This window comes from Martes martes (genome assembly GCF_963455335.1).
Source record: "Martes martes genome assembly, chromosome: 13".
Classification (NCBI taxonomy): Eukaryota; Metazoa; Chordata; class Mammalia; order Carnivora; family Mustelidae; genus Martes; species Martes martes.
Window position 1 is genome coordinate 60,847,603 of NC_137901.1, and position 27,993 is coordinate 60,875,595.

Here is a 27,993-nt window from a genome sequence, read left to right on the forward strand (position 1 = left end):
TGGATGGTTCTTCTTTCTCACTTTTCCCAATTATTATACTTTAACAACTAATTCTTTTAATTTTCATTACAGCACAGCAAAGCTCAATCTTCCATGGCCTTCCCGCCGCGGGACTTTCTTCAGGCGGCGCAGGCCCAGTCGCCCTCCCCGCGGCCTCTCGGGGCATGACGGGTAAAGGGGCCGGGCGCACGACTCGGGGGCGCGCGGACATCACGCGCTGTGCGCGCCCTGTCGGGGGCGAGGTCCTGGTGGGAAGCGGTCCCCGCGCCGCCGCGGCCGCCCTCTTTGGTGGTGGGAGGGGCAGACCGAGGAGGCGCGGCCTGACGGAAGCCATGTTTGTGGCGCGCCACATCGCGGCGGACCATAAAGATCTCATCCATGATGTCTCTTTCGACTTCCATGGGCGACGGATGGCTACCTGCTCCAGCGACCAGAGCGTCAAGGTGTGCGCGGAGCCTTGGGGGTGGGACCGGGCCCAGAAAGGGGGGAAGTGAGAACGTGCACGACTCCCTGTTAGAGCAGAGCGAGCCGCTCTTGGATTTTGAGGCGTGCCGCTGGGCACGAGGTTTGGAGCCCAAGGCGGGCGGTCAGCGGGTATGCTCCGCCACCCTTGCCTCAGTATTGTGGGGTCATAGCCGCCCCCTGGCCCGGGGTGGGAGGTGGCACGCTGCCTTGCGCCTGCGCGGACTGGGAGGGCGGGTGTCGTAGCCACGTGCGCGCTCCCGCCACTGGGAGCCTTGGGAGCGCGCGTGTTCCAGCCCGCGCAGGCTTGAGTCCTTGTGGGCAAGAGCCGAGAGAACCTCAGCCTTGTCTGCGTGAGGGGCTTTTCAGACTGCGCGGGTTTGGGGGTGGTTGTGCTGTTACCACGCTGGTTCAGCCAGGGGACCTGGCCTTGAGACTTGTAATGCAGTCCGTTCTCCGTGTTGTCTCAAGTGCTGTGTGCCTTGTCCCTGTCTTGGGGAGATTGTTCTCTCCTTACGTTCAGACGGGAAGCTTACCTCTTTTCGCCCTGGAAGAAACCTAAATCTATGTTTGTTTCTTAGAGTTCGTGTAAATGTACACGGCTCTGACAAGCAGAACTTCTGTGATAAGAGGATGGTATTTGGGATTTAGGAGCTTTAAAGATTATTATACAGTAAATGATAGTAGTTTTGAAGTTGAAAGCTGGAGTGTGGATTATTTGTATTCTCGACGACTCCAGAATAACTGAAAATCTGAAGGACGTTTTTACTAGTTTTCACGGACAGGTTTGATGCCAGCGATCCCTCAAAGATAGTTATTAATAACAACCTGCTTTGGGGCGCCTGGGTGGCTCAGTTGTTTGAGCGTGGGACTCTTGATTTCAGCTCAGGTCCTGATCTCAGAGTCGGCAGATGACCTGCATGGGGCTCTGAGCTCGGCGAGGGTCTGCCTCTCTCCTCCCTTTACCCCCATCCCTGTCCCCAGAAACACTCTCTAAAATACGTACATGTATACATACATAAACTCCCTTTTGAAAAATCGTATCGTCAGATCCATGGAATTAATTATAGCATTATAGTTCCTAAAAGGTTTAAAGTCACCTGAATTTTTTTTTATTCTTGTGTTAAACTAACCATCTCCAAGTGTATTTTATAGTTAACTGGCATGATGCACAACATTCCCATTGTTGTGCAGCCATCACCACTATTCATCTCTGACACTTATTTTCATCCTAAACTAAAATTCTACTCAGTAACTTCTTCCCCACTGCCCCCATTTTCCCTATCATCACCCCCCCAGCAATCCCCATTCTACTTTCTGTCTGTGAATTTGACTACTCTAGGTACCTCATATAAGTGGAATCATACAGTATCTCTCTGTTTTGTGACTAGCTTATTTCACTTAGCATAGGGTCTTTGAAGTTTGCACCTGTTAGAACCTGTGTTAGAATTTTCTTCCTCTTTAAGGTTGAATATGTATTGTAAATATTTCTTCCTTTTTAAGGCTGAATGATAGGCAAAATGTTCTTCAGAATTTCTTCCCTGCTTCCTTTCAAGGCTGAATGTGTCTTGTAAATACTACATTTTGCTTATCATTCATCTGTCAGTGTACTTAGGTTGCTTATATGATTTGCTATTGTGGATAATTCTGCTATGAATGTGGGTATACAAATACCTCCTTGAGACCCTGCCTTCAGCTCTTTTGGGTGTATGTACCCAGAAGTGGAATTGCTGGATCATGTGGTAATTCCATTTTTCATTTTTTGAGGAATTTATTACCTTTTTTTATTTTTAAAGATTTTATTTATTTATTTGACAGAGAGAGAGCGCGTGCGCTCACGCACAGGTAGGCTGAGTGGCAGGGAGAGGGAGAAGCAGGCTCCCTGCTGAGTAGAGAGCCCCATGTGGATTCCAGAGAGGACCCTGGGATCATGACCTGAGCCCAAGGCAGCTGCTTAAATGACTAAGCCACTCAGGCGTCCCATCACTACATTTTTTAAGAGCTTAAAATGTTGTCTCATTACTGTAATCTATATTTGTATATTTTTATTTTTTAAAAGATTTTCTTTATTTATTCGAGAGAGTGAGAGAGAGAGAGAGCACGAGTTGGGTGAAGGGCAGAGGGAGAAGCACACTCTCTGCTGAGCAGAGAGCCCAACATGGGGCTTCATCCCAGGACTCCGGGATCATGACCTGAGCCGAAGGCAGACACTTAAACAACTGAGCCAACCAGCAGCCCCTGTCATCTATATTTTTTCTTGATAGTAAGAGCCAGTGTTTTGCTTTTGTTTGTTTTATATGTAGTTGGTCCTCACTATTTGCAAATTCTGTATTTGTGAATTTACCTACTCTGTACAATTTATTTGTAATCCCATAACCAGTACTCACGGTTACTTGCTGACATGAGCACAGAGTAGCAAAAAATTGGAGTTGCCTGATGTGCGTGTTTCCCGCTGAGGTTAAACAGGGTGATACTGCTTTCTTATTTGGGCTGTCATTCTGTAAACAAATATCCTTTTCCTTGTCTATTTTTTGCTGCATTTTTCACATTTTTATTTTTTGCTCTTTGTTGGTGATTTCACTGTTTAAAATTGTCCCCAGGTGTCATGCTGAAGTGCTGACTAGTGTGCACTAGGTAAGAAGGCTGTGATTGCCCTACAGAGAAAATGTATGTGTCAGGAAAGCTTCATTCAGACATGAGTTGCTGTTAGCTGTGCTTTCAGTGTTAATGAATCAATAATACACACTAAAAAGGTGTCTTTAACAGGTACATACAGAAAACAAGGTTATGTATTGATTGGTTGACAAATACTTTGTGACCACAAGCTCCTGTGAATCTTAACCTTGTATTTTCCCTGGGAGCAAGTGGTTCAGAATTTGCTGATGCAGTGTTCCCAGTGACATTGTAGAACACAACTAGTACAATGACAAGACTGGACTGCAACTGCAGTCGTCTTTGTTACCTATGAGAGCACAGATTCCTTGACCCCTCAGTGCTCAGCCTGATGCCTGGCACTCCTCAGGTTCTCAATTAGTATGTGAATGAATGTTTACTTATTGGTTGTTATTTTGTGAATTTATGCTCACTTCTTTTGCCCTAATGCTGATCCAGTGTTTTTCATGTTTGTAGACTATGTAGGAATAAAATATGTCTTTTATTTTTTTTACAGGTCTGGGATAAAAGTGAAAGTGGGGATTGGCATTGTACTGCTAGCTGGAAGGTTAGTATTTTTACAGTGCTTTTTAAAAAAACTTAAATGTTTACTATTTATTTGGTATCATCAGTGACTTACTATACATCTGTGAGAAAATTGTAAAATGTATACTTCTTTTCCTAAAGTATCTTATGTTTTTAACTATTAAAGTAACAAAAATATACTTCAGAAATTTTGAAAATAGGAAAATGTACAATAACATAGAATTCTAATATAACTATTTTTAATATTTCAATATTTATTACTTACTTTTTCCTTTGCATATACATATATGTATATATTTTTAAGGAGGCTCCACGCCCAGTGTTGAGCCCAGCACAGGGCTTGAACTCATGATGCTGAGATCAACACCTGAGCTGAGCTGAGCTGAGCTGGGCTTCTCTGAATTTGATCGCTCATTGCTGCTTTTCCTGGAATAGTCCACTGTCTAGCCAGGTTTTGGAATTGTTTAAGTGTTTTATTACTACAGTTTCTATGTACTGTTAGGTTTTTGAAGCTAATAATTTTGATTAGTCTTATTTATTTTATTAGGTGGCTGTTTCCTGTAGAGGGAATTTGCAAGTAAAAAAATGGTGGACTGGTAGATCTTTTTTTTAAACCCTGGTTAGGCTAAACTCTGAAGCAAGTCTCTGTTAGCACTGGAAGAGGTCAACTTTATCCAGCTGGATTTTTACTTATTAGTAAAATGTTAGAAGGACTTGACTCCAGAACAGCCACAATCCTAAATAGAGAATATCTTCTAAAAGTTAAAAATTTCTAGAACTTAACTTTTTATTTAAATGTGAAATTAGGGGCGCCTGGGTGGCTCAGTCGTTAAGCGTCCACCTTTGGCTCAGGTCATGATCCCAGAGTCCTGGGATTGAGCCTGGCATCGGCCTCTCTGCTCAGCAGGAAGCCTGCCTCTCCCTTTCCCACTCCCCCTGCTGTGTTCCCTCTCTCGCTATGTCTCTCTCTATTAAATAATAAATTAAAAAAAAACTTAAAAAAATGAAATTAAATAGCTTTCTGCTCTTATTGAAGTAAATATATCTGTGGTCTATTTCCTCAAGTAAAATTTTATATGTGTGAAACATGAGTAAAGTCAGTTTTTTATTTTTTTGTTTTTTTAAATAATTCCTCAGACACATAGTGGATCTGTGTGGCGTGTGACGTGGGCCCATCCTGAATTTGGACAGGTTTTGGCTTCTTGTTCTTTTGACCGAACAGCTGCTGTGTGGGAAGAAATAGTAGGAGAATCAAATGATAAACTTCGAGGACAGAGTCATTGGGTGAGACATTTGTTGGTTTTCAGGGGTTGGGAGGGTAGAATGGGGAGAAGGGTACATGAACATCCCAAGAGCATCAGTCTTTCCAAGAACGCTTCAGGCACTTGATAAGATATTCCCACTCCTCACTATATTTACTAGTTCCATTTTTTTCCTCTTCTATGTTTTTCTCCTACTTGTTTATTTAATTTTGTCTTGGGCCTGAAGTGGTACTGAGGAGCACTAGTGGCACTGTTTAATTTTAACTTTTATGATGGATCTGTGTTATTTCCTTTGTCATACAGTGAGTGCCTTCTAAGAATCCATTAAAAAATTCTTTTTTCTCTTTTGTGGTTACCTTTGCTTCTTATAAAATATATTCTTATCTGTATCTGCTATTCACTCTAGCTCTTCCCTGATTGGATGTTCAAATTTTAACAAGAGTATAGTGTGTGTATTGGCCAAGCTCCAGAATTGAACTAGATTACCTTTAAGACCCATTCCAATGTTTTCTTTTTCCTCCCTCTTTATTTTTTGTAATAGATAATCAGGTACACGGTATAAAATGTGAAAGGTACAAATGAGTGTAAACAGTGACAACTTCCTTCTCTTTGGCCACACATTTTGTTTCCTAGAGGCAACCACCATTATGAATTTTTTCTATATTCTGGATATATTCTGTGCCTTTTTAAGGATATTAATATAGTGTTTTCTTCTCTGTTCCTAATAGTCTTCTTTACCATCCAACGCTGATGTTTTTATGTTGTCAGTACTGCTCTTTTTTTTCTGCTGCACTTTATAAATTGTGGTTTATACGTATTTATCATGTTAACTATAAATGTACAGTTCAGTAGCATTTATTACATTTGCAGTGCTGTGTATATATCACCAATATCTATAGCAAAACGTCGTCATTTCCAGCATAAGCTCTTTACCATTAAATAGTACCTCCTCCTTCCATTCTCCCAACCCCTGGTAACCTCTATTCTACCTTCTGTCAATTCAGCTGCTGTAGCTACCTCATACAGTGTTTGTCCTCTGTCTGACTTATTTCACTAAGCAGAATGTTTTCAGGTCCATCCATGTTGTCACATTTATCATTTTCACTCTTGTTATGGCTGAATAACATTCTGTTGTGTGTATATCCCACATTTTTTTTATCCATTTATCTGTAGGTAGACTGTTGGGTTCTTCCTCCCTTTTAGCTATTGTACGTAATGCTGTAACCGAACTCAAGGGATTTGCTGTTGGGGTGCATCAAATTGAACACAACCCCAGAAAGTGTTGAAAGCAAAACACTTTTAATTATTTGTTACAAGTAAGGAGACAAGGAGATAGTTTCCAAAGCACTCTTGTGTGGGGTTAGTATAGGAAGCTTTTATTCAGTGTATAGGGGGCAGGGACAGGGAGCTTGCATAAATACTTCAGTTCAGTTGCACATGCCTAGCATATCAGCATGCTAGTTCAAAAAACACATGTGTTCAAAAAAGGGTGGAAAACTCTGCCCGTAGAAGATCTTAATATAATGAGCTAAAGGTCAAGGGCTTCTAGTACAGCTCAGAGTGGCTCACCTAAGGGGTTATGAGGTGAAACACCTAGTCGGGGGGTCTCCCGGCTAGGGCTTTCGGTTCTCCAAAACAAAACATATTCTTCCCTGCTTTTATCCCTTCCCCCTTCCCCTTTGCTGATAGCTTTCAGCCTTTTTTTTTTTTTTTCCCTTTGAGCCTTATTTGAATAAGTTCCCCATTGCATCCTAGCTAACTAACATTGCTACTGTGAACATTATTGTACAGAAACCTGTTTCAGATCTTGGGTTCAATTCTTTTGGGTATGTACCTAGGAGTAGAATTGCTGGCTCATATGGTAGTTCTGTGTTTAACTTCTGAGAAACTGCTAAATTGTTTTCCCCAATGGCTATACCATTTTACATTTCCACCAGCAATGCATGAGTGTTCCAGTTTCTCCATGTCCTCACCAATGTTTGCGGTTTTTGTTTTTCTATTGCAGCTGTCTTAGTAGGTGTGAAATGGTATCTCTTTGTGGAGGTCTGTCTTCTTCTTCTTCTTCTTCTTCTTTTTTTTTTTTTTTGCATTTCCCTAATGGTTTGTGATGTTGAACATCTTTTTATGTGCTAATTGGCCATTTGTATATCTTTTGTAATGTTTTGATTTATAAGAAATGTGTTTTTCTTATGTGTTTGGTCTTCCTAATACAGTTCCTGACTTAAAGCTCCAGGAGTTGTTGATGTTTTCTAAATGTTGCAAGTTTGCAATATTAATGGGGTGACTTTGGGGGCTGGTAGCCAATGGTGCCAACCATGTGATTGGAGGTGAGAAACTTCAGTCCCACCCCCTGACCTCTGGGGAGGGGAGAGGTGTTGGATGTTGAATTAATCACCAATGGCCAGTGCATTAATCTCTCATGCCTATGTAATGAAGTCTCAATAAAAACCTCAAAAAATGTGGGTTCAGAGGGTTTTTGGGTTGGTGAACAGGTGGAGATGTTGGGAGAGTTGTAGGCCAGAAGAGGACATAGAAGCTTCTCATGCTTTTCCCCTTACTTTACAATTTACATCTCTTCATCTGGCTGCTTCTGAGTTATCTCCTTTTATAATAAATGGGTTTCTTTTAAGCAGATTGCCTGTCTGTGTTTTGATAACTGTTCATGTTTCTGAAGTGTGGGAAGTCCTACAGGATTGATAATCTGTGGAATCTGATGCTATTTCTGGGTAGATAGTGTCAGAATAGATTTTGAATTCAGACAGCCTGTTGCTGTGTGAGAATTACTTGTTAGGGGGGTTATCCCCTCTCCAATAGTCCCCGAATTGGCATTGGTACCAGAGTCCTTTACTTTTTTAGGGAGATATCTATTCAAGTCCTTTGCGCGTTTTTTAAATTGGGTTGGTTGATTGTTTTTTGCTGTTGAGTTGTATGTATGTTCTTTATATTCTGGATATTAGTACCTTCTCAGGTATGATTTGCAAATATTTTCTCCTGTTCTGTGAGTTGCCTTTTCTCTCTCTTGACAGTATCCTTTGATGCACAAAATTTAAAAATTTTCATGAAGTCCAATTTATTTTTTTCTTGTTTCCTGTGTTTTTGGTGTCATATTCAAGAAACCGTGGCAAATCCAATGTCAAAAAGCTTTCCCCAAAGTTTTATATTAAGAGTATTAAATTGTAGCTTTTTAAAAAAGATTTTGTCAGAGATGAGTGAGAGAGCGTGCGCATGGGGAACAGCAGGCAGTGGGAGAAGCAAGCTCCCTGCTGAGCAAGGAGCTGATTCAGGACCCTGGGATCGTAACCTGAGCCGTGGGCAGACACTTAACTGAGCCACCCAGGCGTCCCTAAAATTTTAGCTCTTACATTTAGGTCTTTTTTTTTTTCTTTCCATTTTTATTTAAGTTTTGTATATGGTGTAAAGTAAATGTACAACTTTTTTTTTTTTTTCTTTTTAAGTATTCTCTACCCCCAGTGCACAAATTCATGACCCTGAGATCAAGAGTCACATGCTTTACCAACTGAGCCAGCCAGGTGCTTCCAACTTTATTCTTTTGTGTGTTAATATCTAGTTTTCCCAGTATTTTTTTTTTTTTAAGATTTAAAAAAATTTTTTTTAAATTTATTTGACAGACAGAGATCACAAGTAGGCAGAGAGGCAGGCGGAGAGAGAAAGGGAAGCAGGCTCCCTGCTGAGTTGGGGGGGGGTTCTATCCCAGGACCCTGGGATCATGACCTGAGGAAGGCAGAGGCTTTAACCCCCTGAGCCACCCAGGCACCCCCTGCCCCAGTATCTCTTTTTAAGTTATTAAATGTATTATTTGTTTCAGGGGTACAGGTCTGTAATTCATCAGTCCTACACAATACACAGTGCTCACCATAACACATACCCTCCCCCAGTATCTTTTATTGGAATGACTGCTCTTTGTAGAGGCTGCTTTTAGACAACAGGCTTGAACAGTGGAATATAAAGCAAGGCTGAATACAAACAGGCCCATAAGGGCCACCCACCTCAAAATATCCATAGGCCCTAACTAACCAATGGGCTACTTACAACCTGGCACAGTTACCAAAAAAGGGAAAATTCCAGAAGTCCCCGTACCTCCTTGTCTTCCTCCTTTAAATACAGCCCCCACCCACTGCCTCCTAGCAGACAGTCTCTATGGTGTTCTGCCTGGCACTCCCTTGTGGTGCATTGGATAAATTCCTACACCTACTTCCTTTGTTCTGGTGGATCCTTTCACTGCCTGTTTTTCAGGCTTCTGCCCAGTTGGGTTGCTCCACATTTGGGGGCCACCATCAGATTGGGAGAGACGCTTTCCCCTTTGAATGGTCTTGGCGTCCTCATTGAAAATCAATTGACTGTACCTCAGAGTCCAGTCTCTCATGGTTCATCTCCTGGGTTTTGGAGGGGACGGGGGTGGGGGTTGGGTGAGCCTGGTGGTGGGTGTTGTGGAGTGCATGTACTGCATGGAGCACTGCGAGTGGTGCATAAACAGTGAATTCTAGAACACTGAAAAGATTAAAAAAAAGAAAAATGAAATAATGAAATAATGAAAAAAAAATCAATTGACTATATATAGAAAGAAAGTTTATTTTTGGGTTGTATTTTGTTCCATTGGCCTATGTGTCTCTCCTTAATGCCCATATCGTATTCTTCTGATTACTCCAGGTTTGTAGCTTGCATGCTATTCACAGTTTTACAATTTTTTTTTTTTTTAAGATTGATTGATTGAAATAACCTCTATACCCAGTGTGGGGATCTAACTCACAACCCTGAGAACTGGAGTCATCAGCCACGTGCCCTTAAAATTTTTTTTTTTAATGTTGGGAGGGGTTGGTTTAATTGCCTTTTCCCTAGGGAAAAGGCAAACAACTGCTTGAGGGGAGGAGAGAAGGGAAATGTATATAATTGGAGGGAGTTTTCTAACAGTCAGAAATGGGTTAATTAGTATGGTAGGTTGGGTTGAGGAGTGGTGGCATAGAAAGGATTTTTGTTTGAACTTAGAGGTAAAGGTTTCCCCCATGATATGAATGTAGAGCATTCTTAGGAAAACCTTCGTAAGCTGAAATGCCATAAAGTAGAGAATCAGTTAGCACTAACTTACATGGAAGAATTTTTGAGTGTTCCTGAGCCAAAAAATAACCAACCTCTTTTAGGCTTTTCTGATGCCTTAAGACACACTTTGCTAATGTTAGCACAACATAAATCAAGATAAAGCACAGATGCTTGCAGACACAATTCAAAGCTCTTGAGGCTTGATGTTGAGATGCTGTGTAGGTCCCAGGGAAGGAGCTGGGCAGTGCCATTCTTATACATGAGGGTGCTTGCTGCCTCTAAAGACTTGTAAAACAAATGACAGTGCTATTTTCTCTTGTCGTAAAAGCAGGGATCCTCTTCAGATTTCTTTTGGTTAGCAAGAAAGGTACTAAAGTAGGTCTTTGTAAAAGCAAAGTGCTGTAACATAAACCTTTGAAAAGCAGGGGACATCTGTATATTTATTTGTATTTAGTTAAATCAGTTGTCATTAATGCATTTAATATTTTAGCAGTTGTATTGGTATTGTTTATTCAGTGGTGTTCATAGATAGATGTTTGCAAGGATATAATCTTTGGAGTTTTATGTGCTCTTTTTCTACTATTGAGACTCCTTAAGATGTATTTGAGTAACCATAGACAATAAAGTGCTGATTTCTAAATTTTGCTGATATTTTCAGTCAGAAATCTAGATGCCAGAAAGTAGCTTGAACATGCTCTGTTGGCATTCTCTAATTATCACAATGCCAGCTTTGTACCGTTCTCTTGGTCTCTAGTAAACGCCTTCTCTTAAAGTGGTTGGTGGTGATCCAAGTAGGGCTAACTGGCATTTATGTTTAAAGGAAGAAGTTGCATGCTTTCTATTTTACTGTTAAAGAATCTTAATTCATGTAATTTACTGCTTGCAGCATACTGTGCAAGACAAAACTACCTATATTAAAATTCACAGTTTGTAGTTTAGTGACTGGCCTGCTTAAGGGAGAGTCCTTGCACTCTTAATAAATTTAGACTTTCTAAGGCAAACTTTTTTTCTACCTTAAAGGGAATAATTAATTATAGGTCACTAATTTGTTACGGATTGCCAACTGTGTATGTGGTATTTTGCTGTGGAGGAAATTGAGACCCAGGTGGTTTTTAAATAACTTATTCAAGGTTATATACCTAGTAAAATGGCAGTGGGATTTTAAAACCCATGTTCTTTCTACTCTACCATCCTTCCTTTTTGTATGTAAATAATTTTTTTTTTCAGGTTAAGAGGACAACTCTAGTGGATAGCAGAACATCTGTTACCGATGTGAAATTTGCTCCTAAACATATGGGCCTTATGTTAGCAACCTGTTCGGCAGATGGTATAGTAAGAATATATGAGGCGCCAGATGTTATGAATCTCAGCCAGTGGTCTCTGCAGCACGAGATTTCATGTAAGCTAAGCTGTAGTTGTATTTCTTGGAACCCTTCAAGGTAAGCTTACACAGAAAACCTGATAATATAATCCTAGTAAAGCAAATTAGTAATTTTTAAGCTAAGCATTTGATGGGTTAATTTCCTTAAAATATTTTCTTAGTCATGTTTATTATTTTAAAAATACATGTTATATAGAATAAAAATTCTCCTTAATCTGCCCTCACCCTGTTATGTCTCTTGTCCCCTATTTTTATTCCATAGAAGAGGCCAGCCATTATAAATATTAGGGTGTGCAACTTCTGGGCTTTTTCCATGTATATACAAATAAATACTCCATGTGTTTTTAAATACACAAATATAGGCAACATGCACATATACTATCATGTAAAGGTAGACCAGAACACACAGACATGTATAGACATATATTCTCCTTACTTGAAATTTGCTTTTTTCATTTACAAATATATTGTGGGTATTTCGCAGTGTATTAGTATATATATATCTAGTCTTACATTGTTTTTTTAATTGTTATACTATATCATAGTTGCTTTTTTTTTTAAGATTTTATTTATTTATGAGAGAGAGCATGAGTGGGTGGGAGGGACAGAGAGAGAGAGAAAGAAGCAGACTCTTGCTGAGCAGGGAGCCTTACATTGGGATCGATCCCAGTATCCTGGAATCATGATCTGACCCAAAGACAGACCCTTAAGCAACTGAGCCACCCAGGTGCTCCTCATAGTTGCTTTCTATTAAGTTATTTTTTAAAATTAAAAGAATAATGAATTACTTGGTAGAGAAAAAATTTCATGGGCACCTCGGTGGCCCACCCTCCCCCACCATGGTCTTGCTTTCTCTCTCAAATAAGTAAAATCTTTAAAAAGAAAAGAAAAAGAATAATTTCAAATCTAGAAGAGTACAAAATGAAAGGTTAAAAGTTCCCCTACCTGCTAAAAATGCCCTCCATAGTTCTGATTTTAGATTTTAATTCTGCCAGTTGCTATTGTATTTTTTTAATTAAAAAAAATATTTTTTTTAAGATTTTATTTATTTATTTGACAGACAGAGGTTGCAAGTAGGCAAGAGAGGCAGGCAGGGAGAGAAAGGAGGAAGTAGGCTCTCCGCAGAGCAGAGAGCCCAATGTGGGGCTCGATTCCAGGACCCTGGGATCATGACCTGAGCTGAAAGCAGAGGCTTTAACCCACTGAGCCACCCAGGCACCCCTTAAAAAATTTTTTTAAGGATTTTGTTTTTAAGTAATCTCTACACCCAGCATGGGGCTTGAACCCACAGCCCCAAAATGAAGAGTTCCATGCTCTCCCAACTGAGCCAGCCCGGCACCCCAGTTGCTATTATATTTATAAATGATTTACTTATGCCTCAGGTTTTTGCTATGTTAGCTTTAAACAGTACCTATACTCACTATAAGAAAGATGAATTTAGTACATTTACAAAAGCTTTTCCATTTCTCAAGGTATGACTAGATAGATATCTCCTTTTTTTTTTTTTTTTTTTTGTTAAGATTTTAAGTAATTTCTACCTCCAACGTGGAGCTCGAACTTACAACCCTGAGGTCAAGAGTTGCATGCTTCGCCAACGGAGCCAGCTGGTTAGAGAGATCTTATTTGTGGGAATGTCGGTGATGGTTTTTTAGTTATATTGGTAATTATCAGAATTTCAGATAGTGTATCCATTTTCTACTTAGTGATTTATCAATTTTTAGATTAGATATGGACTCACCTCTTTTTTTTTTTTAACAAATTAGCTTATTTTGCTTATACCTCTCATTCACCTATTTTCTAATATTTTGTTATGTTGCTTATAACTGGCAAGGGGACAACTGAGTATTCTACTCCTTGGGGAGATACGGGATTGGTTTCCCATGAGCCTTTGATCACGTTTTTGTCAACTAATAAATACTTAACCTTATTTTATGAGTGTTTGTGTTTAAAGATACCTTATTTAGCATATGTTGCTGATTCATTAACATTGAACTCTGCCAACAGCCTTAAAACTCATGCCTTAACAAAGCTTATCTAACACAATATTTTCTCCATAAGGTATATCATAGCCTTCTTGCTAAGCAACACTAGACTGTACTTCAGTACCACGTTTGGGAACCATTTTAAAAAAAGAGATCACCTATCCACCACAAAAATGCAAAAAGCATGGTGGTAAATAGAGTGCAACACTTGTTTTCAGTGTGAGAGCTGAAATAAGAAAGCAGAACCTTACCTTGTTTGACCTCAGCATGGAACATGTAGGTCGGATGATTCATTTTTTGCAGAGCTGCTGCAGGCATGTTCATGAGTTGACCGTGAAAGCCCCAAGTATTGGATTTTGGGGGTTACAAACAAATTCTGGTAAGCAGGCCGGTTTACAAATAAAGAACCTGCAAATGATGAGGATTGGCTGTATCTACTTTCTCAGAGATCATTTTTATACCTTGGTCTTTATTTTCATGCATCTTGGTTTCCTTGTGTGTTAGTCTTTGCTTGTCTTTTTGTAGTTACGAGCAAGAGAATAGTATTTATAGCTAGGAACCGGTATTGGTATTTTTCTACTGTTAGGTACTCTGTTTTCTTAGTAGCACACTCTCTTACCTAGGGCTTGGCTGAGCAAAGGAAATCAGTATTGAGGTAACTAGGCGTAGAAATTAAAAAAAAAAATTCAATCTAGAGTTCACTTCAGTAGAGGTCATGCTTTTATTATCTTTTGCCTTTTTAACAGACTTTTTTTTTTTAAAGATTTTATTTATTTATTTGACAGACAGAGATCTCAAGTAGGCAGAGAGGCAGGCAGAGAGAGGAGGAAGCAGGCTCCCTGCCGAGCAGGGAGCATGCTTTTATTATCTTTTGCCTTTTTTAACAGACTTTTTTTTTTTTTTAAAGATTTTATTTATTGGGGCGCCTGGGTGGCTCAGTGGGTTAAAGCCTCTGCCTTCGGCTCGGGTCATGATCTCAGGGTCCTGGGATCAAGCCCCGCATTGGGCTCTCTGCTCAGCGGGGAGCTTGCTTCCTCCTCTCTCTCTGCCTACTTGTGATCTCTCTCTCTGTCAAATAAATAAATAAAAATAAAAAAAAAAGATTTTATTTATTTATTTGACAGACAGAGATCTCAAGTAGGCAGAGAGGCAGGCAGAGAGAGGAGGAAGCAGGCTCCCTGCCAAGCAGTGAGCCCCATGCGGGGCTCGATCCCAGGACCCTGGGATCATGACCTGAGCTGACGGCAGAGGCTTTAACCCACTGAGCCACCCAGGCACCCCTCTTTTGCCTTTTGAAAAATGAAGTTGACCACAAATGAATCTAGAGAAGAGAATGACATGTGGGGAACATGCCTTCTTGAGGGCTGATCTTTTTCTGCTTTTCTTCCTTCTGTCATGGTTTCTTCTTTTTGTACAAAGCACTTAAAATCCTTTTGCCACGAATTGGTCGCCATGGGATTACTTTTCATTTCATAGTTAATGACCAAACCTTTCAGGAAGAAAAATTCTAAGACCTCCTGGCTGTCTTTTTTTTTTTTTTTTTTTTTTAAACTCTACTGAATGCTTGAAACCTTTTGGGAGAAGAGCTACTTTTTTTTTTTTTTTTTGATCATTTATTTATTTTAGAGAGAGCACACGAAAGAGATTGTGCACGAGCAGGAGGAGGGACAGAGGGAGAAGGAGAGAGAGAATCTCAAGCAAACTCTGTGATGAGTGCAGAGCTCGACACGGGGCTTGATCTCATGACCTGAGCCAACAATCATGAGTCGGTTGCTTACCCTTGAGTTACTAGACGCCCCCAGAATTACTGTCTATTAGCAAAAGGATGTTATTATTTGTCCCCATGTTGAGCATTCTCAAGGACATACCTTTCCAAGGTGTGGCTGTGTCAGATGTATGGCAGGGATCTAGTCATGGTAGTGACATGCTTATTTGTGGGTTATAGAGCTGCCTGACGCCAGGTTTTTCTAATTCTCTGAATTAGATGTATATTAACTTGATAATTATGTAAAAAAGTTTTTACTTTTCATTTCTAGCTCTCGTGCTCATTCCCCCATGATAGCTGTAGGAAGTGATGACAGTAGTCCAAATGCAATGGCCAAGGTTCAGATTTTCGAGTATAATGAAAATACCAGGTTAGTACTGCTTTGGTTTTAATTAGTGTCTGAAATTGCATTTAATTTTTAAAAATGTTATTTCTTTATCCATTCATTGAATTATGCATGATTCATTACCTATTTACTAATTCCTGTGCTATGCCAAGTTCTGCGCTAGGCTCTGATAATATAAAATTAAATAGTATAGAGGAGAAGGTGACTGATTTTCCAGTATGTACCATCTCGCTGGGAAAACAAACAAAAATATTAAAGTGATGATGAATTTTATAAACTGGGAGAATTGGGGTGTTAAGGGTTTACTATACCTAGCGGGGAGAGGGCCAGGAAGGTTCTCCAGACAGAACTTACGGGATGAGTAAAAGTTAGCCAAGGAGGGCAAAACGTTCCAAATGGAGAAAACTACAAATGATGAGGTACGTGAACAAGAGAGAACCAATATATTTTTATTGTAGTTGAAATGTAATAGGCAAAAAGGAGTGTGGTGAGAAATTAAGCTTAGACCTGTGAGACCTAGTGTTCCATGTTAGATTTTATTTTATGGGAAATGAGAAACCATTGATAGATTTTTGAGTTGGGGAATGATGGGCTTGGATTGTAGTTTAACTCTTCCATAGGTATGGAAAGTATTTTTGAGGGCAGAGGTTGAGGTGGGAGATTGTTAGCTTTGGGATAGAGTAGTGGCAATGGGGATGGAGAGAAGTAGGCAGTTGGAGATTAAATTAAATGGTATCAGTAGAATCTGATGACTGGATGTAGAAGGTGAAGAATGGGGGAAGCTTTTGAGATGACTTTCAAGGTTCTGGCTTAATAGTTCAGTGGATGGTATGTAATTTCTTAAAATAAGGACATCTGGAAATAAGACAGATTTGAGTAGAGTATAGCAGCACATGATGGAAAATTTATGTTGGGTCATGTTGTGATACCTGCAACACCTCTTAGAGCTGTAAAGAGGTGTATTCAGAGTCATAGGAAAAGAGAGCACACATCAGTTGATCAAGTGGGCTTCACATGTGCTAGACAACAGTCTTGAGTCGAGGAACCAGATAGTGGGCAGGGCCAGAAGCAGAAAAGAAGAACTAGAGTTTTCCCCTTATCTATAGGGATATGTTTCAAGATCCCCCAGTGGCTCCCTGAAACCTGAAATAGTATGAAATTGTATATACTCTATTTATTTTTCTTACATACATACCTATGATAAAGTTTATAAGTTAGGCAGAGTATGAGATTAACAATAGTAGCTAGTAGTAACATGTAAGAATTGAAATAATACACTGTAAATAAAAATTATATGAATGCAGTCTTTCTCAAAATATCTTACGGTGTGTTGGACTCACACTTCTTCCTGTGATGATGTGAGATGATAATGTGATGAGATGGAGGGAGGGGAATGGTGTAGACCTGTGACATAGTGTTAGGCTACTGCTGACCTTCTGATGATATATCAGGAGGATCATCTTCTGAATGGCAGTTTGATCGTGGGTAACAAACTGTGAGAAGCAAGACTGGCTAAGGGGGGGACCACTAATTCCTTTGGGCTCTGCAATTCAGAATGTTACTAGGGTTTTTGTGGAGTTCTTATACCAGCTCTCTAACTTCCCAGATTATTGATTTCTTACAGAGAGTCTCTGCTTACGCAGTGTTATCCAGTAGAACTTGCTGTGCTGATGGAACTGCCCCATGCCTGTACCCGCTAACGTAGTGGCCACTAGCCACATGCAGCTGTGGAAGCTCAGAATGTGCTACTACAGCAGCAGAACTGCATTTGTTTATTTTTATAAATTTAAATTTAGATAGGCACATGTGGCTAGTGGCTGCAGTATTGGCCAGCATAGTTCTAGATTATAGGAACCTTCCTCTAGAACTTTTGAGGCTTTTGTAACCTTTTAAGCTACTAAAGCTATGACCAATATTAATAGCACATTGTTTTTTTTAATAAACATTTCTTAAGAGATTTTATTTGTTTATTCATGAGAGACAGAGGGAGACGCAGACTCCCCACCGAGCAAGGAGCCTGATGTGCTGGGATCATGACCTGAGCCGAATGTAGACACTTAACCGATTGAGCCCTATAAACATTTTTTTTGATTAACATATAATGTATTGTTTGCCCCAGGGGTACAGGTCTGTGAATCATAGGCTTACACATTTCATAGCACTCACCATAGCACATACCTTCCCCAATGTCCATAAACCTATCCCAAACCCCCCAACCCCCGCCCTATAAACATTTTTTAAAAAGATTTATTTGAGAGTGAGAGAGCATGCACATGCATGACAGGGGAGGGGTAGAGGAAGAGAATCCCAAGCAGACTGTCTGCTGAGCATGGAGTTTGATGCAGGACCCGATCCCGTGGCAGAGATCATGACTTAAACCAAAACCAAGAGTTGGACACTTAACCGACTGAGCCACCCCAATAGCATATTTTAAAGAGGCTTCATGAAGAGTTAATATTGTTAAAGTAATTTCTTTTAGCCTTAGCTGAACAGAATGAGTTTGGAGGCATAAATCAAAAATTTAAAAGGGGGACCATTTCTAAAACAGGAGAATGGAAAGTACTTCATAAATAATAATTGAATAACGGGATAAGAACTTCTAGTTAGTTCTGAAAGAAAATATAGGGTAGATAGAAAAGAACGTAAAACTTAAACGAATTCAGTGATAAAGATAACCGAATGAATCTCTTAGCTAGCAAAATAAATCTAGATTAGGAGCTGGATTTCCTGCATTATCTCCTATAACAAGGAGCCTGGCCACAGAGCAGTTCTGGGGTCAGTTAAGCAGCTCACTTGGTGCAGTGGCCTTGGTATTCCCCCCTCCCCCCTTTTTTTTTTTTTTTTTTGCTGTCATACTTAGTGTGTGGTGACAGCTCCCTCTTGGATCACAAGAGCCTTTTTAGGTTTTCACATGCAAATACAAAGAAGGGCATTTGCTTTCATGTCTCTTTATATTAGGGAGAGAGAATATTTTCTGAAAGCGTCTTAGCAGGCTTTTTCATTGGGTCCCCTGGCCAGAATTGGGTCACTTACCATGCTTTAGATGCAAGGGAGTCAAACAGTAAGTGCCTGGTATTTTCTACATATGACCGGGAAGTGGCATTGGGTAGGTAAAAGTGTCTGTGTGTGAGTGTGTGAGGGATTGACTTAGGAAGTTATCAGACCTTTAAGTTCACCCATTTTTTGATTTTTTTGGTCTGGTTCTTTGAAGCAGGAGTTCGAAGGTTCTTATATAGATTGAACATGTTAACATAGAGTGATAGTGGACTATGTAGCATGCAGTGATGAATACTTAGTTGATCTTCCTGTAAGTTATAACACCATTTAGTACACAGGAGACATTTGTCAAATTAACCAGTGTTGGATATTTTTATTTCTTTGGTGAGTGAAAATATTAAGAAAGACCTGGTCTTCATAGTGATTTAAGTGCCTACCTTTATATAAGGCATTTTCACATATTTTATGAAATTCAGATTCTAACAATCATCTTATGACTAGGGTAGGTAGCTTTTATATTAGCCCCATTTTATAAATGAAGAAACAGATCAACAAGGTAAAATGATTTGTCTAAGATCAAACAGAAGTCAGGAGTAGAAGAGTAGAAGCAGCAAAGCTGTGGATTAGATTACTCAGGGTGAGCAATATAGGGTGAGGAGAGGCTAAGGAAAGAACAGTGAGGCATGTCCTGGCTTGGAGACATTTGAGAAAAATGTTGGGGTGAAAAGAAGGCCAAGCATAGAATATTGGGAACACTAGTATTTCAGAGGAGGGTAAGGTAGGTACCTCTCTCTAACTCCTCTGTTACACACAGGGTTCTGTGCTTCACTTCTGTCCCTGATGTTCAATTGATGACATAGAAAAATGGAATAGGAAACTCTTAATCTGTTGTTTCCTTCATTGTTTTCTTCTGTGTTTGCAGATAGAGAAATAGAATTGTAGGGATGAAGTAGACTTTGGTATAGCTTCCTTTATCCCCACTAAAATTACATTCTTGCTGTTATCAGGTTCATTTTTCAATTGATACTCAAGTACTTAGGAATTGAATTACTCTTTTCTTAGAATTAGATATTAATGGCTAATAAATCAGGATCTCATTTAATAATTCAAGTTTTTTTTAAACTGTTCTAAGCTAAACTTACGAAGTCAAAGAAAGAAACCCAGGTGGCTTTATTAGTTTACTAGGGTTGCCATAACAAATTACTACAAACTAATGGCTTAAAACAGAGATTAATTCTCACAGTTCTGGAGGCCAGAAATCTGAAATCAAGGTGTGGTCAGGGCGTGCTTCCTCCACAGTCCTTCCTCGTCTTCAGGCTTCTGGTGGCTTTGAGAGGTCCTTGGCATGTGGCTGCATAAGTTCAGTTTCTCCCTCTGTCTTCACATGCCACCTTCTCTGTTTCTCCTTTTCTGTCTTTTATGCAAATGATCCAGGATGATCTTATCCTGAGATCCTTAATTATATATGCAAAGATCCTTTTTCTAAATTAGGTCACATTTCTGTTTCTGGGGATTAGGCCTTGGCCATATTGTATACTGCTGAGGTAAACACTGCTTCAATCTGGATTTTTAAAAATTTACATTTCTGAAATTTTTATCTGAATTGGTTTTTCATTAGGAAATATGCAAAAGCTGAAACCCTCATGACAGTCACAGACCCCGTGCATGACATTGCCTTTGCTCCAAACTTGGGAAGGTCTTTCCATATTCTAGCCATAGCAACCAAAGATGTGAGGATTTTTACATTAAAGCCTGTGAGGTGAGTTTTTGAAGCAGTTACTAATTTAAAACTGTTCTTAACTCATTATTATTTTCTTCCACGGAGAAGAGTGAAGAGGCAACTGTGAACTGAAGTATGGATTCTTTATTGAACATTTTATCTACAAATATATGAGTTTTGGGGTTGGAGAATGGAATAAAGACAGGAGATTTATGTTTTCTTAATTGCATTTTCTTTTTTTTTTTAAGATTTTATTTATTTATTTGACAGACAGAGATCACAAGTAGGCAGAGAGGCAGGCAGAGAGAGAGAGGAGGAAGCAGGCTCCCTGCCGAGCAGTGAGCCCCATGCGAGGCTCTATCCCAGGACCCTGGGATCATGACCTGAGCCGAAGGCAGAGGCTTAACCTGCTGAGCCACCCAGGCGCCCCTTAATTGCATTTTCTTTAGACTGATATGATGATTTGGATCCTCTGAATATAATTGGTACTCTGTAAATGTTTGAACAAATGAGAGGTGGGAGTTTACGTAGGAAAATTAAATTAGCACTGAGACATTCTTGTGAATAATCTGTTCAACCTTTAGTTTTGGAATTGTGAGTTTCAGTTCTTTTCCTTTTTCCTTCCTTTCCCACTTCTCTTCTTTCCTTCCTACAGCTTTCCTTTTCAAATTGTCATGTATTTTATTTCTCAGTTTTGTTTGGGGGAATCCTCTTTTGTTTTTCTTTCTTTTTTCTTTTTTTTTTTTTTAAGACAGAGAGTGGGTGGTGGGGGGCCCAAAGGGGCAGAGGAAGAGGGAGAGAGATAATCTTACGCATGCTCCAAGCCCAGCTCAGAGTAGTGACGGGGCTTAATCTTGCAACTCTGAGATAATGACCTGGGCTGAAATCAAGAGTTGGACGCTTAACTGACTGAGCTACCCAGACACTCCTGTTCCTTTCTTCCATGAAATAATTACTGAATAATTTTTACGTGGTAGGATCATACCAGGTGCTGGGGAGTCAAATGAAAGCGACATGGCCCAGCTCTCAATGACTTAAGGTTGGAGGGGTGTGGGAGGGAAGGTGGTGGTTATGGATATACACAGTTTTATAATGTTATATGGTAAAAATAATATAGTATGTGAGACCATTTGTATTTTTAAAATTAGAACTCTGTGTGTGCGTGTGTGTGTGTGTATAAAATCTTTAATCAGCATTTCTTAGGGAAATTTTTTTATTAATAGGAAAGAACTTACTTCCTCTGGTGGACCAACAAAATTTGAAATCCATATAGTGGCTCAGTTTGATAATCATAATTCCCAGGTCTGGCGAGTGAGTTGGAATATAACAGGAACAGTGCTAGCATCTTCAGGAGATGATGGCTGTGTAAGATTGTGGAAAGGTAAGATTTTAATGAAGGAATTGTTGCTCTGTGTTGGTACATCAGAATTTTGACTTAGAAATGTAAATTCAGAAATACTTTGGAAAAAATTATCTTTCTACAGTTACTTAAATTGATGTCTTAACATTAATTTGTGTTATTTTGAACCTCCATCCATTTATTTAGTTCATGGCAGTTAGGACTCATTGAATTGTTTTTTAAGTTTCCATGCGGAAAAAAGCAACTTTTAAAACTAAAAGTAATTGTAACAGAATATGCGGTATCTCTAAAAGATACCGTTTGCTATATTATGCAGTATCTCCAAAAGATACCATTTGCTATATATGTAATCTGTGTGACTGCTCTACAAACTCAGGATAGAACTACAGACATCTCCTATTAAATAATTGCTTTTAGCCAACCAGCCCTCATAGGACAAAATCCAGTATCTACCCCACTTCCTCTCTGTAGCTCTCAGAAGTTGAAGCTTCTGGCCACTGATACTGAAAGTTTCTTGTGCCATGCTGAGAATTCCTTCTAGTAACTCAATGCTGCATGGTCTGCACTTTTCCATGGAAGTTTATCCACTGGGTAGAGGTGTCTCTGGTCCTTGTACCACTCTAGTTGGTGGTATCCCACTTTTAGGATCCAAACTTAAGCTTAGTTCATGTACCTTGAGCAGTTACTGTTTCTCAAAATGCAGTTTGACTGAGTCTCCCATGGCCAGTTTTAGGCTGTGGTAGAACCAGCCCAGACCTCAATTTCCTCAGTGTCATTTGATATCAAGGGCTTTGCTTCCTTTTCATGCCTCTGGGCTTTAGTCAGGACCACACAGTTCCACCCCAGCAGGCTCCCTAACTTGAGTTTCCTGGGCCCAGTGTCTCCAGCAGTCTGTTTGTTTTGCATTCAGAGAATTAGGCCATGTTGGGTAAGCCACTCAAACCCTAAAGGTTTGTTAGTTACATCCATCTCTGAGGACATTAGGTACCCACATGATCTATACTTGCATAACTAAGAGGACAACTCCATTACCCTCCATATACATGTGATTGAAATTCATTTTCCTGAAGACGAAGAATTTATTTTGATAGTAAAATGTTAATGTGGTAAATTAGAGAATAGTCTTTGTTAATATTTATCTTGTAAGGAAGGAGAATGATAAAAATTTTGTTTTTTAAATTAGTTCTTGTAAAACTTTACAAAATAATTGTTAAAATTGAGATATATGTATTTCATTTTAAATGTCTAATATATCTTGAGAGATATATTATAGTTTTTTTAATTATAGTTATTTCTTCTTGTTTTTTTTTAATTATAGTTAAAGGACTTGACCACAAATTTGTGCCCTTGAGCATAGCTGTTAGTCATGTTAATGTATTTGACCATTTTCTTTTCAGCTAATTATATGGACAATTGGAAGTGTACTGGTATTTTGAAAGGTAATGGGAGCCCTGTCAATGGGAATTCTCAGCAGGGAAACTCAAATCCTTCCCTAGGTTCAAATATCCCAAATCTTCAAAATTCATTAAATGGATCTTCTTCTGGCAGGTAGGCTGTTTTGTGGGAAAACTAGAAATTATCTCCTTTTTAAATCATTCTGGTAGGCATACTATAAGTCTGTGATTTTGTGGGTTTTAAGATTGAATGAGGAAATTGATACATAAGTAGAAAAAAATTCACTTTGTTAGCTCTGTGTTTAGCTTACGTGGTCATATTTATAGGTAGATTGTTAACCTTTAAACTAAACTATATTCTGAAATTTAGTGGTCTCTCAGAAATGTTTATAACTTTAAGATTTTACTTTGCTTCTAAAGTCAGATGAAGAGTAAATCTGGCATAATGCTGAGGATTTTTTTTAGTCCTAAATGAGCATGAGTAGTATGTTAGTGGTAGTAGTGCAGCCTTTGAATCAGGTCAAGCTGAAATTTTAAATAAACTGCATTAACCAAGGCTTTGTAGAAGAGAGTGAGTTAGATGTGTTTTTTTGGTGTGTGTTTAAAACTTTAATGGATATTTAAGAGGAAATGGTAAATTCTGCTTTTTTGATTTTTAGAATTTTTAACATATTTTAGATTCTTGTTTATCTTAAACAATGTTTGATGTGATCTCAAGAGTCATCCTTTGTTTTTATATTCAAATTTCAAATATGTGAATTGGTAAGATAAAGTTATTTTAATATGCCTTTGTGAATAATTTGGAATACAATTCAGGAAACTTCAAAGCACAGCCTTAACAAATTGTCCTGTGGTTATCCTGTTGTCATCTTAAATACAGAATTCTATTTAAAATTTCAACTATTTTTATATTGTTATATTTTTATATTTAAAAAAAAGTCCTGATATTTAATTTTGAGATTTAAGTATTTGCATGAAAACAATTTCAGGTTACCACAGGAAATACCAGATTATAAAGAAGTTTTCATGAAACAAAGGATACTACCGTTAATTAAAAAAAAATCTGGTTTGTGGTTGCTGTCTGTACTGCATATATTGTAAAGAGCTTTGAAGTTTTGATCTGTATTCTTATTGTGCCAATAACCGTGTGTGTTAGATCTGTGATGCATTTTTCCCTTCTCCATTTGTATTATGTCCTTTAACAGAAAGCACAGCTGAGTACCAGCTAACTGGAGTAACTTTGCTGTTTTGCTGCTTGTTGCATGCACACAGGAATGGAAAGCGAGCTCCTTTTCCCCTTCCCCAGCGCCGTTTGACCTCTCCCAAGATACACCAGCAGCCTGCTTACTACTAAACGCAATCCAAAAGGCCTTTAAAAATCCAGTGTATATCATTTTTTTGTACTAGCAGTTTATTGACACTATTTGAAGCTTTTGAAATATAAGTGGAGAGGCTTTTTGTTGAGACATTGTCACCAAAACAATTTTTTGAAATGTTCCTGAAACTAACATGGGTTTTAAAATTAAAAGGATTGTTACTATCCTTATAAGCAGTTGGGAGGAGGGTAAATATCACTTTATTCCATTTGGAGAAAATAGACTTATTTCTTTTGTTTTCTAAAACAGTAGGCTAAAATGATGAATTTTTATAATTTGAAGGTTGAATAAATATTTTTCATAAAGATTGTTTTGAGTGCTAATTTGTTTACCTTTTGTAGAATTGGTTTATACATGGTATTATTTAGTACAACTCTGTCATTTCTTTGTAATATTTAAAAAATATTAGTAAAGGAGTGAGAGAAGTAGTAGTAAAATGAAAGTGATTTGACTGTACAGTTTGCGGCCAAATTAAACATTTGGTATTGCTTCATTTTATAATTTGGTAGTAAAATGAAGACATCTTTGTAAATTTTCAATTCATATTCACTAAAGAGCTTAACGTTTCTAATATGTGCTTGTATATTTTTTTATGGTATGATTCCATGGCTTAAGTTTTTCTTCAAAATTTGGAAGCCTACCGTAAGAGGAGCAGTTAAAAATTTGCTAAAATTGTGCATGCACATTAACCTCCACATTCCAAGTCTCAGGAATTTAATTTAGTTGGCTGCTTCATTTAGTTCATATTCTCTAGAACTTTGACCTTAATGATAAAGCTATAAGTCTTTGCTAAAATGCTTAAGTATTACGGGTAAGTTATAAAATGGCAGAAGAATAACAACAAGGACATATTCTTTGAGCTCTTTTGCTTAACAAAATTTTGTACTATTTAAGGTTTTTGCAGAAAAGCACCTAAGTATTTTCAAAGATTGTATTTCTTCAGAAGTATATTGCAGTAGCTGGCCATATTATATGAAAGTATATTTGGATTGGTTCTCAGTGTCATGTATACACTAAAAAACCTGTGCCTGCTGCTACTACAAACGAAGCATTGCTTAAAATAAAGAAAAAGCTTATTAGATTTGTAAATTTACAGGATAGCATCAAATATGTTTCTGAAAGATTAGAAAATGTTTTAAATTATAAAATGTCTTTTTTTGTAACATTCATACTGATAATTTTTTTTAACATTTTAAGTTTAACAGATTGTATTTCTTTCTTTCAAGTTTCTATACTTGCTTAAGCAAGCTTGATTTGAGTAAGGGTCTTGATTTTTGCGATTATGTTCTGTTAGTTTTGGCATGAATATACTAAAGCTTTTTTTTTTCAGCATGTGTTTTCTCCTCTTTGGTTCTCTTTGTATTTACTACTTTTCTCTTTTTCTTCTGTTTTTTCTTTTTTTTTTTTTTCTGTTGTTTTTGTTTTGTTTTGGTGTTTTGTTCCTGTCTTCATTGTTTCAGGTATTTCTTTCCCCCTCTGGATTCCCCACGGGCTGGATCGAGATGGTCCAGTTATGCCCAGCTCCTTCCTCCTCCTCCTCCTCCTCTGGTAGAGCACTCTTGCGATGCTGACACTGCCAACCTCCAGTATCCTCACCCTCGCAGACGATCTCTCTCTCGGCCTCTTAATCCCTTACCTGAGAATGAAGGGGTTTAAAACACTGATTTAACACTTAAAGGCCTTATTCAAGTGCTTGTAAATGCTTTCATTCCTGGCTGCTTTTTGTTTTTCTTCATTTTCTTTTAGAAGATTTTTCTAAGTTAGGGTCTGTCTTGCATGTATTACAACCAGAACACAGTGTTTTGGAACCTAAATGTGTTTGTGCTTCTGCATCAAAGGAACATTTGCCTCACTGGTTGATAACCTTTGATGAAATGAGATAAGTACAAGTAACATGAACTGTGAGTTACAGTAGCTGATTTCAATTTCAAAGTGCCTATTCTGTAAGTTTTATTTTGAACTGTTATGGTGTTAGTTTTCTTATGGTTTGTCATTCTGGTTCATGTGAAAGGATTACCATAAAGTTCACTTTGCCTTTGAGACGTACTAAGATATGTTTTACATTTTACAGGCTATTGTTGCAACCAACTAGTTTGTAAAATAAATCATTCCTGTGTATAAAGCAGCAAAACATAATAATGGACTGTTGGGTCTTTTTTTTTTTTTAAAGAAATTGCCTTTTACTACTTGGAATTATTGTTTAAAGCTTTTGTAATTATTCTCCAAGTAGATTATTTAATAAAATATATTTTAAAAGATATGAATCTCTTGCCTTATGAAAAGAGAATGTACAGCTGGCCCTTGAACAACATGGGTTTGAACTGCACTGATCCACTTATACATAGGTTGATGGTTCCCCCCTCCAATAAATGCAGTTTAGTACTGTAAATGTACTTTCTCATCTTTATGATTTTTTAATACTTCTTTTCTCTAGCATACTTTATTATAAGAAAACATTAGTTTGTATAACATACAAAATAGGCGTTAATTGACTGTTTATGTTACTGGTAAAGCTTCTCTCAACTATAGGCTATTAAGTTTTTTTGCAAGTACAAGGTTAAGCCCAGATTTTCAACTATGTGGGTGCATTGGCACCACCTAAGCCCTTGTTGTTCAAGGATCAACTCTATTCTATTTGATAGATGGTAACGCTTGTATCTCCTTATAATAGTACATTGCAAAAAAAGAAAGAAAAAGAAAAAACCCAAACAATACAAAATTGGGAGATGAGCATGACATTTATTTAGAAGGTAGAAAGTCAATGTGTAGACTAACATCTACAACTGACAGATGTTGACTTCCAATCTAATTACACATTATATTATTTTTTAATACTTTTAAAATTTGAAATCAGAAAATAATTGACAATAATTATGGTAAAGTGATTCAAACTATGAGACTAGTAATATTCTTTTTAGTTCAATTTTCTTAAGAATTGCCAAGGATTTAACTTTTCTTTAGAACTAGAGAAGGTGTAATTTGAATAGCATTTCGTATGTGTCTAAGTTAATCACATGTAGGTACAATTGTTATAACCATATAATTTCTTATCTAATTTTCAAAGACACCTTTCCTTTGTATAGTGTCATACCCTTGAAACTTCTTAACCTGCAAAGGATAAAGAGCTAATAAGAGTAATTTTAACATAAGGAATATTTGAGTTTTGTGGTGACTGATTAAAATGTTCTTTCTGTAAAGTTGTTAGCATTTTGGCATTTCAATCTATGGTGAAGAACCTTTTCCAAATAATTCTCAAAGGTTTTCCTTCTGTTAAAGGACTTGTTTTAGACTTGTTAGCTTTGTTTATGTTCAAAGCAAGGGGTCTAACTTAAGGCTGAATCTAGCTAAGAATTAAAAAATTCATGTCTTTGAGATTTCAGCTGTAGAGGTGCATGGGGTTAGAATGGGCAAATGAAATGAGACAGATTCTCCAATTTAATGAATATCAAGCATCTTCTAAGTGCCAGATACTGTGCTGATACATAAAAAAAAACAACAACAAAATGTAGTCTGCACACAAAGTTATTCTAGTGGGAGAAGCCTTTTACAGAATTTACAAAAAGTAACCAGGATTCGGTTTCATAATAAAGGTGGAAACACAGAAAGTGATTTATTTGGTCTGACCAGGTTTGGAAGCAATGTGGGATGGTATTCAACAGGTGGAGTAGTTGAAGCGGAGGAGGGTAGGAGTTCTG

At 38.2% G+C, this 27,993-nt stretch overlaps 1 protein-coding gene across 2 annotated transcripts; it reads left to right on the forward strand.

The window, feature by feature from the left end:
- Positions 1 to 201: 201 nt before the first annotated feature.
- Positions 202 to 27,492, forward strand: SEH1L (SEH1 like nucleoporin). 2 transcript variants are annotated; one of them, XM_080821693.1, is made up of 9 exons: positions 202 to 443; positions 3,632 to 3,682; positions 4,798 to 4,944; positions 11,205 to 11,416; positions 15,377 to 15,475; positions 20,067 to 20,207; positions 21,392 to 21,549; positions 22,926 to 23,076; positions 24,128 to 26,550. In XM_080821693.1, exons 1-9 carry the CDS (start codon positions 333 to 335, stop codon positions 24,138 to 24,140), a joined length of 1,083 nt encoding a protein of 360 aa, XP_080677819.1. In that variant the 5' UTR covers positions 202 to 332; the 3' UTR covers positions 24,141 to 26,550. The 2 variants fall into 2 exon arrangements, with proteins under 2 accessions (XP_080677819.1, XP_080677818.1); XM_080821692.1 differs by having other exon boundaries at positions 208 to 443; positions 25,759 to 27,492.
- The last annotated feature ends 501 nt before the right edge of the window (positions 27,493 to 27,993 follow it).

Bases quoted from the DNA above. Each gene is read 5' to 3' on its own strand.
- SEH1L (XM_080821692.1), top strand. From the start codon at position 333: ATGTTTGTGGCGCGCCACATCGCGGCGGACCATAAAGATCTCATCCAT. The intron at 20,208-21,391 runs GTGAGTTTTTGA...TTTTATTAATAG, and splicing joins TTTACATTAAAGCCTGTGAG to GAAAGAACTTACTTCCTCTG. The intron at 23,077-25,758 runs GTAGGCTGTTTT...TCATTGTTTCAG, and splicing joins AATGGATCTTCTTCTGGCAG to GTATTTCTTTCCCCCTCTGG.